The 13112-nt window shown below is 45.5% G+C and overlaps 1 protein-coding gene across 1 annotated transcript in view; it reads left to right on the top strand.

Moving 5' to 3' along the window:
* Nucleotides 1-8247: 8247 nt before the first annotated feature.
* The window catches only part of TP53BP2 (tumor protein p53 binding protein 2), a 49609-nt gene continuing 44744 nt past the window's right edge, over nucleotides 8248-13112 (top strand). Inside the window, exon 1 of the mRNA XM_072857012.1 lies at nucleotides 8248-8474. Within this exon, the coding sequence (XP_072713113.1) occupies nucleotides 8448-8474 (27 nt within the window). The 5' untranslated portion in view covers nucleotides 8248-8447. The remainder of the gene's footprint in view (nucleotides 8475-13112) is intronic.

Here is a 13112-nt window from a genome sequence, read left to right as displayed (position 1 = left end):
AGGAGCTAACAAGCAGACGTCTGGGAAGATAGGGATGGGGGAAGAAATCTTGCAGCAGGAGTTGGAGGTGAAGGAAGGTGTGTAACTAGGTCAAGAACTGCCATGTTAATGAGGAATATAGGAGCAAAGAGGAGTAATGTGCTCAAAAAATTCAGATAAGAGCAGAAGTTGGGTGGGAGGAGAACAGATTTGTTTTATTAAGTTAGTGTAATCAATAGAAAAGTAGAAAATGCATTTCCACATGGCACATTTTCTTCTCTGGAGCGGTGGCAGTTTGCTCACTTTATGGATGTTAAGGCTTTTTTTAAGAGCTGCTAAATTTGAGAGAAGTCTGGTATATTCACACAGCCATATTTTCATTCAGGCTGCTGGACATGGAGGAGGAGTAAAGTCCAAGGCTAAATCTAATGCAGAAGTTTGGTGCAAGGCCAGATCCAGACAAAACACATGGCCTGGTTTTGCTTATACAGGAGAGCAGTTACATCTGGGCATATCCAGGGACCATGACTTTTGAGCCAGAAAAGGAGAGATCTGTAAGCAAGCTGGGGGAGACCCACAGAGAGTCTGCACTCTTGTCCCTGTGAATTGCCTCCAGCTTGCTTGAAGGTCTTGTTTAGAGAGGCATTAAAAAAGAAATGGGGGGGGAAAAAAGCCGTATTAAAATTTCATTTTAAAATGTTCTTAACAAATGTAGACAGGAGTGCGAATTCTCAGAGATTAATGTTTTGTAACTGAGGCTTTTGATCCAATAGTATGTAACTTAATATTTATTGTCACGTGGAGTTATAGCTTCAGATATGAATGTAATCCCAGTTTAATTAAATCAATATAAATATTTAAATGGATCCTTTGTAGTTTAACCAGTTTGGGGCCCAGTAGTGCTACATGTTACATAAAAAGCTGGTTGAGAAACAGCCTCTAAAATCTACATCTACCTCATAATTTATTTGTAATACTGTACATTAGGTATCTGATAGTAATCATAAGCTGAAGTTGAGAGGCAGAAGAATGTGATGCTCCCTGGGAAATGACAAGTAGAAGCAAAAGGAAAACACATAGAAGACAGGATGGAAGAAAACACAACCTCTGGAGAGTTTTCTCAGCTAGAAGTATGGAGACCAGACTAATCTTGAGCAGTATTTGTAGGCTAGGCATGTTGCACAGTCAAGCTTTCATTAAATATGCTTTTCTGTTTTAAATTTCAAGAAAAGATTTAACTAAAAGTATTTTCAAATCCACAAGAAAGTCAGGGTTTATAGACATGTAATATACTAATTAGGTAAAGTGATATACTTGGGGGATAAAAAGGACAAGGGTTCAGACAAATAACCTTTCTATTTTATTGGAGTCAAAATACTTTCCCTGAAAGAGGACTGCAAAATCAGGTACTGGATAGCATGTTATCTTGGTCAGGTTACATATCCTCACACAGCTGTACTCAGAAGTAAGCTTGGTGAAATAGCTTATATAAACAAAAAGGAGAATTTAATTAGATTACATGACTTTTGCTAGTTCTCTATTATTTTCTTGTAGGGTGTTCACAAGCCCTTGGATGGAGAATCACTTTCCACCATTAGAAGGAGCTTAGTTTTGATGTAAATTCCAAGGAATTCCTTTGATTTTAGTATATTACCACATATTTACACTATGATAAAGATAATTCAGTGAAGACATCAGTAATGTCTCTCTGTGTCTCATCAGTTCAGCTCAGTGAAACATCACTGACACAACAAATTGCACCCAATAATGTTGATGTATAAGAAAAAGACAGCTCCCAAAGTGTCTGCTGTTGCTTATAGACCACGTACCTGTGTCTGCCAGGGTTATCTAAAGCAGAGTTTAATTTGCTGAGGCACGGGACTATAGCTCTGTGTGAGAATGTGCAAAGAAAATACATTAACTGACCAGGAGAATACGTTAACAAAGACGTGGTCTGCTCAGTCCTGTCACTTTACAAAAAAGAAATTGTGGGAGGCCTGATCTTGAAATAATTTTGTATTTTCTTAAATCCTTCTGGTTTCATTCTCTCTTGACTCCAGAGGGACTGCTAGCATGAGCTAAGGCTGGCTTCTTGGCAGCTGAGAAATAGGGACGAGGCAACAGTAAAATGGCAGTGATAATTTAACTCTCCACATTCTTTAAACATCCAGCTGGGATGAAGGTTCAGCATCACTGTGTGGCCAATCAGTGTCTTACAGTTTCTGGTAAGGAATGGCATTTTGATCACAGAATTCCTGTTTGCAACAGCTGAATATATATGTGCTTAATGAGCACATTTTTTAGTTCCTTCCCTGTTCTTCCTCACTGATCAACTCCCTTAAGGGGCTGGATGAGTGGCTGCAGGCAAATACGGCTTTCTTGCATTGCTGTAATTGCCTTAAACAGACATTTTGTTACAGAGGGTCTTCTGTCAGGATCTGTGCTGAGATAAATTGACAGGGATCCAGAGTGAGTCTAGTGAATATCATCTAGTTATTGAGAAGAATGGCAGCCGTGTATGATGCATACAAAACACTAATTTGTGCCAGCCTACATTTTGTTCAAATATGCTGGGGACTAATGGAAGAGGAAGTTTATTTCTCCTCTCTTTAAGACACAGTGCAGACTTGCTGGCTGGTTGTTAAATTAGCTGTGGAAAAAAAATCTGAATTTAAATTACGTGGAAAAGAATGTTGAGTGAGGAAATTCAAATTTTCTTCTAGCAAGTAACTTGAGAAGTTGGAGAAGCTTTAGTTTACTGAAGTGAAATAATTCCTGGTTGATCTGGAATAAATGGAAAATTTTTGTTTACTGTGAGTGATGCTTGCGTACAGTGGTATTAATGTCCCTTTCTACTTTTATAGAACCACCCTTTGAAACTGTTGTTAGATTATCAGCTTAAATGCTGAATAGGTTGCAGCAAAATTGATGCAAATTTCTAAAGTAGTTTCTGAGTGCTGCTGGTTTCTGGGTGCTGCTGGCTCCGTATAATTATTAGCTTACTGAGTAATGTGATTGAGTATGTACTTTGCCCAGTCGGTCCATGTGTGACTCTCACAACTTAGATAATGGGATTAGTTTACAGAGAGGATGCAAGTTAAGAAAGGAATATTTTTTAATTAACTTTAAGGTTACAGAGTCTGGACCCAAACCTCTGTCGTCTCATGTAGTTGCTTACATGCGTTACCAGTTCATATATACAGCTACCGACAAAGTTTGAACTACAAAGTTTATTCACTTTGTACAGAAGTAAATGCTTTCACAAGGCAAGAGACTGCCTCTCATGCCTCTGAGTGAGGTAAATGTAACTCAGCTGTTCCTCATGTTAGGCAAATTTAGTTTTTGTTTGAGCTGTGACACAGGAATGTCACAGAATACGTTTTTGTGTTTAGATTTTAAATTAGTATCACCTGTGTGTAAATAAGGACGTATACGTCACAACCAAAATGGACTTCATCTGATAACAAAACATACCTTTCAACAAAACACACGCCATTCAAGTAGGGGCCTGGTGATGTTGTTCAGTAAGCGTGCACTGATGTGATAAACTCCCTGGAGGGGATTACAGCTAAAGAGAGACATTTCAGTTGCCAGACTCAGACGTTTTAGAAAGAAGTAGCTTATCACCAGGAGGAAGGTATGTCTATTATATCACTCCTCAATGCCTAAGAAAACCTTTACACTTAAAGAATTGGACTTGACAGAAGTTGTAGCAAGCCACCATGTCTTAATTTAAAATGTACACCTGCTAAATGCTTCTTCATGTAGTGTTTTGAATGTGGAATAGAGCAAAGGCTTTTGCTTCAGAAGGAGCCACTGGGATAATATGGGATGTCCTAGCTGGTGTGGTTAGCAGATTCCTTTAAGGATTTTGTGAATCTCATCTGCGGACTTTGGAACTAGTGAACTTCTTTCTTCCATCTGGGAGGTAGTCAGTTGTTGCTGCATGTTTTCCCCAAAATTGTTTCCATTCCAAGGTCTGTGATCTGACAGTTTAAAACAAATTAAATACTAAAAATGCAATATTAAATAGTGACAATTAATTTAACAACCACTGGAGGACAGCTGGTGCATTAGCTGAACTGTATGAAGGTGCTGAAGGTATAAAACCATCAGTTTTCTATAGCTACTTTTTTTTTTCTTTGTGAGGAAATTTGACAACACTGACTAGTTGAGGCCTTTGCTTTGAATCACTGTCTGGAAAAGCCTTATCTTGAGTTGGAGACTAGCTGTATAAATTAGGTGCCAGAAGTTCAACATTGCTGGAAAGAATCCAGACTTGTGAAGCTGCTGTGCTGTGCCTCAGCCCGCTGAGTTTAGGTGAGCAATTCTCTTGGCATGTTGTCTTCTTTTTTTTTTTTCTCCCCAGCAATCTCAATTCTAAAGCTTTCCCTTCTTTCTGCCCTCTTAAGCTGTATCCCTCAGAAACTAGAGCTTCTAAGTTTGACTTGGTGGGTTTTTAACAGTAGGTGGCAGTGGACAGCAAATCTAAACCAGCTGGCCTCCTGCTCCTCTTACATTGATGGTGGTGTGCTGATTTCCGACAAACTCCCTCTGAAATTACTGTCTTGGAAACCGTCTAAGAATCAGGTTCGCCACCTTTTCGCTGAAGAATTAAAGGGGTTATTAAAATATAAACGACTGGCAGGTACAGCTTTTTTGTAATTATTACAAGGTATTGCAAAAGAGATGTTGCCTGATAATCCTCCTAATTGTGTCAGGACTGTAAAAGAAGACTTGACTGGTCTGGAGGCTAATAGAGAGGAGGATGAGAAGTTACTGTTAAAATTGCTTAGCCACAGACTGAAGGAATTAACTGAAGTTTTCGAGTTTCAAGTAGTGTGCCGAGGGCATGAAATCCAGCGGTGTCTTCCCAGCTCCCCTCCCCCGATCCCATTGTATGACAAGACTAATGGCAAGAAAAGATGATGCTATTGATTTCCACTGACTATCATTACCACTTTTGTCTGTAATGTCTTTCTGCTATGGCAAGTTTCTGTGGTTCAGATCAAGTAGATCTCTTGTGGAGAGAAAAAGAATTATTCTGCTAGAGTTTTGTTTGGTGGTTTTTGTTTTTTCCTTTTCTTGGATGCTTTTCAAGCAATTCCATGAGTATTAACTTCCCCTGGATCCTTGCTGTGACTGCTTCTAGGGAACTGCATGTGGTCTTAGTCAACGGCAGCATGCTCCGGACAGGCCGCCAAGAGTAGTGGTAACCAGAGAAGAGGTGCAGAGCTTCAGCTGCACATGCCGTTGGCTCCAGATCCTGCAGATCTCATCTTCTCTTCCTTTTTGTGATAGCCCTGCAGATGCAGGACTGAGAACTGTTGCCCCTTGCCAGTTCTCCTGTGCGTGACTCGGTTACCTCCAACTGTTGACACTCTGGAGATTGAACCTGTGGTCAGAAACCCTCACGTGTTTCTTCCTTCTGTGGGGGGAAACCATCTACTCCCTGCTCATAAAATCAAAAATCTTTCCTATAATTAATAACCTCTTGCGGGAAATTCATCTCATGCTTATCTAGTGAAATCATGTCTGAATTGCTGGAAGAGGCAGAAACGTGCAATGCCGTAGGGCACGTAAGAAGTGCGTAGGGAAGGTAAGAAATGCTGCTGAGATATGCACAGGTGCAAGCGGTTTTGACCCTGCTTTACCTGCAAACCTGGCGAGCGTTGTCTCCTCTGTTGGAGTGAAGCTGTGATCTAAAGCGCGTGGCCAGATGGCACCGAGAGCCTCCACCACAGTGTATGAGTCACAGAGCCTGGACAAAAACTGGAAAAAAATAGAGGCACCCCTTAAAGCTTAATTTCCTTAGCAGGGATGGGGTTGTAGTTTTGTGTGGAAGATGTAAAAATTAGAAGTTGTGCCAACATGGACTTCCGTGGATTGACCTGCAAGAGGCATGCACTAGCAAAATATAGGTACCATGCACATACACACATCTGAAGCCTCTTTTCTAGTTGATTTTTTATCTAAACATTTCCAGGTTTATTTTACAGGCTTAGAAATTATTATTCTAATATTCTAATTATTATTAGAAATGATTTGTTATCTGTATTTGGGGTATATCTTAAAAGATCATACGCCTTTATCCCTTACCAGCTAGATGCTCCTAAAAATTAAGCAGAGATTTGCAGAAGAATTTTGGTTCTCCCTTGCCATGTGTTTTGGCCTGTAACATGTTTATCTTGTAAAATAAATTCAAAGTCTGAGTAAAAAAAAAAACAAACCAAAAAACCCCACTACCAAATGAAAAGTGGAATTATACACCTTCTGTGGGTAGGTTGACCAATATGTCCGGGCAGCGGAGAAGCGAGCCGCACCAGGCCATTCCTCATGAGCTGGTATTTACAGTGTATATTCTACTGGTAATATATAGGTAGCATTTTAGCGGGAGCTGCGACGCAGGGCTTTGCTCGTGGTTGAGAGTGGGTGTTTCCAGTCCTTCCGTCAAACCAACCGCGTAGAGACAAACCGGCGACGGCTGCTGCTGCTCGGAGGCGCGGGTTTGTGCCGGGAGAGCCGCTGCCCGCGGGGCTGCAGGGCCGGGAGGCGGTCGGGGACAGCCGCCCCTCAGCCGGCGGGGGGCCGCGGGGCGCGACGGCTCACGGGGCGGTGCCATGACGCCACGGCGTTGCCGGGAGACGGCCCGCTGTTTTCGCCAGGTGCCCAATAGGCGTCGGGGGAGGTGATGTCATGCCGCCGGCGGCGCCCCCTCATTGGCCGGCCCTGGCGGCGGGGCGGGGACCGACCGGGGCGGGGACCGAGGTCCGTGGGGAGGGAGGCGAGGGCGGCCCCGGCCCCGCGCCGCGGGAGGGCGGTTCGGGCGGCGCCGGGGGGCGGTGCCGGGGCTGCGCCGCCGCAGCGGCCGCCACGCTTGGAAGAAAAAATACCGGGGGCGGGAAGGTGAAGCTAGTCACGGCCGTGGGGAGGTGGCCGGGCGCGACCCCCCGCCCGCTCCCCGGCAGGCTGTTCTTCCGAAACCGAAGCGCTCCCGCAGGCGTGAGCCGGGGGCGGGGAGACTTTGTACAGCAGGTTTAAAACAGGTGCGAGACACTTCTGGGGCAGGTCTTAAATATTGCTGGATTTCAAAGCGCTGTGGCAAAAAAAAAAAGTGTCTTTCGTTTTTCTTTGCTGTAATGAGACAACTACAAAAATAGCTTTTTGGCCTTTTTTTAGCTTCCCCCCCAGCTGCAACAGTGTTGTATTAAACCATACGTGATTACTGCATAGGAGTTCCCTGGGTTTTTATCAGCGCTGTTGAAGTTTCCTTACCGCGTTAGGAAAAAGAGGTGTTTATATACAAATTCGGTCTGAGTTTTGTTCTCCCTTCATCTGGGAACTTCTCTTCCCTTTTATCCTTTTTAATTACCGGGAAGATTTTAATACGAGTAGGAAAAACAGATGGAGCTGGTTTTCCTGCAGAGAAAGCCCTGTAACGGGGCTGCTTTTAGCATACTTTCCTTCCAAGCCTTCCTTGAGCCTTTGAAGTGCTGCTCGCAAAGCACCCGGGTTTGAAATGGGTATCCTGCGCTCCGGTTCAGGGGAGGGGAAACTTCCCCCCCCCTTAAGGGGGTGTAAAAGATTTGTGGGGTTGATTTTTTGGACAGGGCAACCTTAATATTGGTCTCTACGACTCTGTTTTGGCACCTCAACGTTGTTCTGCCAGGTTTGACTTGGCCAGTGTAGCTCGACTGCCGGGTCCAGCTAAAAATCGCAAAAAAAGTAAAACGCACCTTGAGCAGGGATGCTCGATCGGCTGCCTACACGAAGAGCTAAAAGCAGGTTATGGGCAGGACCCTCCGCCTGAGGCGGCAGGGAAGGCAGGGACTCGCAGATCAGGCTGGGGGAGGCTCCAGGGTTGAAGCCTGACCTTGGCCAGCCGCTGCCCGCCCGCGCTTCCCCGCTGCCGATCCAGGCCGGCTCCCGAGGGGAGGGACTGGTGCTGCGTGTGCCCCCGCCCTCGGCGGGGCCCGGGGGCCGGTGTGTTTCGGAGGGACGTGCCCCCGCACACCCGGGGTCACCCGTGGGGACTCGGGCGTATCTGATATTGCCACAGCCCCCCCGAGCCCCGGGAGGGCTGACCCCCGCCGCACCAGCGGTGGAAGTTGAGCCCCCGGTCGGCCGGGGCCAGGCGCGGCGACTCCCCCGGGCCGGGCACCTCTACCGGGGCGGCGGGGGGTAGGAGGCGGGCCGTCCCCCGCGGGAGCTGCGCCGGCCCCTCCCGGGGGTGGGCGGCGGGCGGGGCGCGGCGGCTCCTCCTCGCCGGGCCGGCGTTAGTTTCGGAGCGGAGCCGCGGGCGACGGCAGCGGCGGGAGCGCGGCGCCCGGTGGGAACAAAGCGGAGAGGCCGAGCCGGACGCCTCCCGCAACAGGTCTGCCCGCGCGTCCCGGCGGCAGCGCAGGCCCTCCGCCTCCCGGGTCGCCGGTCTCCCGCTCCGGGCGGCGGGGCCGGCACCGGCCGCCCCCATGCGGTTCGGCTCCAAGATGATGCCGGTGAGTCCCGGGCGGGCAGGGCCGCGGGGGCTCGGAGCGGAGCAGCGCGGCGGGTGGCGCCCGGGGGCCGCCCGCGGGGCGCGGAAAGTTGGAGCGGGGCAGCGGGAGGGAAAATGGATCCTGTGGACGTGGAGGGGGGCGGGAGGGCGACCCTCCTTCCCTCCGGCCTTTCCTCCCTCCCTCCCTCCGCGGGCTCCGCAGCCGCGGTGCGGCCGCGCAGGGGCTTCCCCTCCCCCTCCCGGCTTTCTTTTTCCCCCGCAGCTTTTCCTTTTCTTCCTCTTTCACGCCGGGATCAACTTGTTAGACGGGCCCGCTGGAGCAGAGCCAGCACGGGGGGAAGGGGGGGGGCCGCGGGGCCCCGGCAGCACGGCGGCGGGGCCGGGGGCGGCGGCGGAGGGAGGCCCACAGCGCCCGGGAACTTCCCCCCACTTCGCCCCGCTCCTGGGGGGGACATCAGGCAGCCCCGCTGGGGCCGCTCGCTCCGCTCCCCGCGGGGTAAACAAGCACCTCCTCTGAATCCTGCTTTTTTTTTTTAATGGTACGAAGTTCTTAAAGTTGGCTTGAAACGAGCCGCATCTGCTGCCTCTGGGGGGTGGTGGTTTTGTTTTCGCGTCCCCGGACTCCAAGAGAAAGATGGTGTCCATGTTGTTTACGGTTCAAAGTGATTAGGAGCTCTCGGGGGTAGGTGTTCCCATCCCCGGCTGGGAGAGTTTCAGGAGTTGTTCTCGGCTGTGTCTGTTAAACCTGCCCTGCTCTGGGGGGTGTTTCTGTTTTAACGCTTTCAAAAGGGACAGGGAGTACTGCATCCTATCGGAGTTTTAACGTGAATTTTAAAACTACACCGTTTTTGTCAGCTGAAGTTGGATGAAAGCATAGCACAGCAGCTTTGCTTAGTTTTCAGCACAAAATACGTGAAGGTGATGACATGAAATGCTTAGTTTCCTTAACAAGTACACGTGACTGAATACCTGGTTTTGCCAGCAGAGATGCCCCATGAAATCCATAATCTGTTGTTCTGAGAGACTGGAATATGTCCAGAAAATCCCAGCACGCTCAATACCTGCTTAGTCCGAGTTGAGGGTGCTTTAAAACGTTCTCTCTGCCACCCTCCCCCGGGCGATATGGCCTGCCTTACCGTGCTCGGTACCCTGTAGCTTTGGGCGCATAGGTAGCCCTTTCAACAGCACTCTTCTGTTCACGATTATTTCCAGTTTAACTCTTTCAGGAGCTGACTGAAGCAAGTGAGGAAGGAACTGTACTGGGAGGTGAAACTGGGAGTCCATGCTGGAAGGATACGGGTGTTTCAGGGATGCTTGTTTTGCTGTTGGTGTGAGGTTCTTCCTCTGCAATTAGGAGGAAATAATGAGTGATGATTTGATCTCGCAGAACACTAGAGAAGGCTGGGTGACTATTGCTGTAACTAATGAGGGAGGAAGAGATGGAATATGAGCCCAAGTACAGCTGAAATAGCCAATGTGTTGTGCAACTGTGGTGTTGTCTACCTATGAAAAGCTAAGAAAAACAAGCAGTAAATATAATAAGGTGTTAATTTAACCCATGTCAAAACTGAGCTAGGTAAGCACCCTCATATAACAGTGAAATCTCCAAGAGATGCTGTTGTCACCGAGTTCAAATAAAGGAGAAAACAAGCAGGAACAGTCTTATCCCATCAGTGTTTGCAGGTGACAAGTTCTGGAGTATGCATCGCCCTGGTGGCTCAGACTTTTCTGTGGCTGGTGACTCAACTCATTAGTGATTCTGGTTTTTAGCCCATAAATAAAAGGGATGGATACAGCCTTTTCACATTATGTTTACTGTGAATAACGACAGCTTTGTGAGGGTTGAATGTGGCTAAAGGAATTAGAAATGTAAGTATTATGGGTATTAGAACTTTAATTCGCTTTAAAAAAACAAAACTGAGTTTCAGTATAATCTTCAGAGGGATAAGATGTCCAACAGTCTTATTAAACACTGCAAAAGGGTGTTAAAGTGCTGTGGTCCATTGGCTGTAGGGGAAATAAACAGCTACTTGCCACTTTGAAAATGTTTTATAGTAAACATACTCATGTGAATGTGAATCCAGAAGTGTGGAAAATGCAGTGCCAAAAGGAATTCTTACTATTTCTCTTTTTTTGGAAGTATTTCTACAGATTTCCTCATCTCTTTCTTCTTTTTTTTTTTCCCCCCTTAGATCCCACCCTGAACTAATTCTTGTTCCTCCTTATAGAGAGATTGAAAAAGTTTGAGGTGGGAAGAGGAGGGAGCAGGACACCTGAGTGCCCTTTTATTTACGTACTTATGAGGTGTTCATGGACTTGAGTATCTTTATCTGGGTTGTTGGAATGAGTAGGATGGCCCTAAAACATCTGCAAAATGTTTTGTTTCTTGCTTAATGTTTCTTAAGGTGTCTCTTTCCCACCCTCCAAATAAAATTGTCTGTATAAGATTTTAAATCTCTACTCCAGGTCCATCTTTCCCCTGCTCCAGAAGGTAGTGTGGACAAGGGATTAAACAACACAGGAGGAAGGCTCGTGACCCCAAGTGGGGAATACAACAAGCATGAGCCCAGCCAGGAATTCACCTCTGAGTAGCTGCCAGTGAAAAGCCTGGAAACTGCTGTAGCAGCATAACTACTCATGCTCTTGGGAGACTACCCTGAAATGGGAATGTTTTCCTTGCGGTGATGACAGATAGGAGCTAAACTGCTGCTGTAACCATATGTCAGGACAATGTCTGCATAAGGGTGTAATATGAAGTAATTTGTGTGTAGCTGTACTGATGAAGGTAATAACAGGGTTAACGCTGGCAAGCTGTGTGAAGTTGTCTCACCTTTCATCTGCGAAGGCTTGTGGGAGTGTGACTGGTACTGTTAAGTAGTGAAAAGGAGCTGGAAACACTTTCAAAAATAGCATATTTTTCTGCAGCATAATTGGTCTCTCTCCCTTATTTTACATTATTACCCTAAAGATGAACATGTATTGAGAAATAATTTGAGTCATTATGCACACTGGATAAATGGCTTTTCGAAGATAGCAGGAGGTAACACAGATTGAGCTACCCTTTAATGCCCAGTGAAGTTTTTGGATCAAAACCCCTTGATGATCTCGATAAGGGTCCATTTTGCAGTTTGTCTTGCATACTGTAGTTATTTGGAGCATCCTTGAAATCAGGATGCATCCAGACATGCAGATACATTGTTAGGGTTAGGGACTAACTTGGCAAAGTGGAGAGTGCTTAAATTCCTAAATTAGTTTTGGCTTCATTAGAAATGATTTAAATTTCTGAAACTGAAGTTTTCTGAAAACCATGTGTTCTTTTCTAATCAAGTTAAACTACATTTAAGTGTAATAGTGCAACTTTGGTACCGTAAGGAGTTGTGCTTTCCTTCTACAGTCTGTTGAATGCCTTGTTCCAAGTGGTCTTCTCTAAGCTGTTACATCCCAGTGAGCACTGGACTTGAAGTACATACTCTCCTTGCAGAATACTTGCTACTTTGTGGATGTGTGTATTTTTTTAAAATGTATTTTTAACCTTTAAAAGAGCCCTACAATTAAAGTTGTCTTGCTTGCTCCATTAGGCAGTTAATTGGAATTGCCATATGGATTCTGAATTACTGAAATAGTGTAGTAGTAGCCCATCTTGGTCAATTTTCTTGGGAAACACTTTTCTTGCTGCTTAACTAAAGAAATTTTAATAGAAATTAATGTCTTGTGCTTTGTAAGAGCAGCTCTAAGTTTATAAACAAACTGACCCCTGGCAGAGTTTAACAACTTGTTATGATACCAGTAAGTGATCTGTAGTATCTCAACCCCATTCCCTATAGTCTTTTAATTATTTAAGCTCCGACCTGGTTTATCAGTCATTAACACTGTTTTTCTTGTCTGCCTCCATGGCATGAATGGGACTTCAGACTGTGAGCTCTTCTGAGCATATGCCTCATACCTTCATCTGATTGAAGTATTTAGTATCTTTTGTGTGTTCTTTTAACTGAATTTCCATTTCATGTCAGTCACTTAAAAGTTTCAATATTGTGATTGTATTAAAACATTTCAATGTGGTATTCAGTGTTAAAAGTATTTTGTCTAGAATGCTGAATAAAGCTTAGGTGATTACTTTGCTGAGCTTATTTCTTACCTCTAAACTTCTACCTCTTGCACTTCTCTTATAGACCTGTCATGCACAATAGGAAATATTGCCTTGAGGTTCCCAGAGTACTCTTTTTTCTTTTTTTTCTTTTATCTTTCATGTTGTTACAATGATTTTTTTTTTCTTTTTTTCTGTCCTGTGGATAATTGTTCCAGGAGTAGTTTTAAATGCATTTGATTTCTCAGATGACTTTTTAATACCTTAGCCCTCCATGTGCAATTTCTGTTATATTACGCTGCAAGATGTTAAATATCTTTGTTTCTTTGTGTGGCTTTTATCAGAAATGGGGGAAGGGCAATATTACAAATTCATACCAGATCAAGCTATAGAGGCCATGGGAATAGCTAATTATGCTGCTTCTGATCTATTCAACAGTTCAGCGTGCGAGTGCCTCGTGGGGCTCTTGCATTTACTGTTTCAAGGGCTAGTATGCAGTGATGAAGTTTGGGATGGGTGGATAGTTCACAGGATTTTTTTTTTTTCTCTTCCTAG

Source organism: Ciconia boyciana, chromosome 3 (assembly GCF_034638445.1).
Source record: "Ciconia boyciana chromosome 3, ASM3463844v1, whole genome shotgun sequence".
Lineage (NCBI taxonomy): Eukaryota > Metazoa > Chordata > Aves > Ciconiiformes > Ciconiidae > Ciconia > Ciconia boyciana.
Note: the sequence above shows the minus strand (reverse complement) of the source record. Positions and strands in the feature narration are given on the sequence as shown.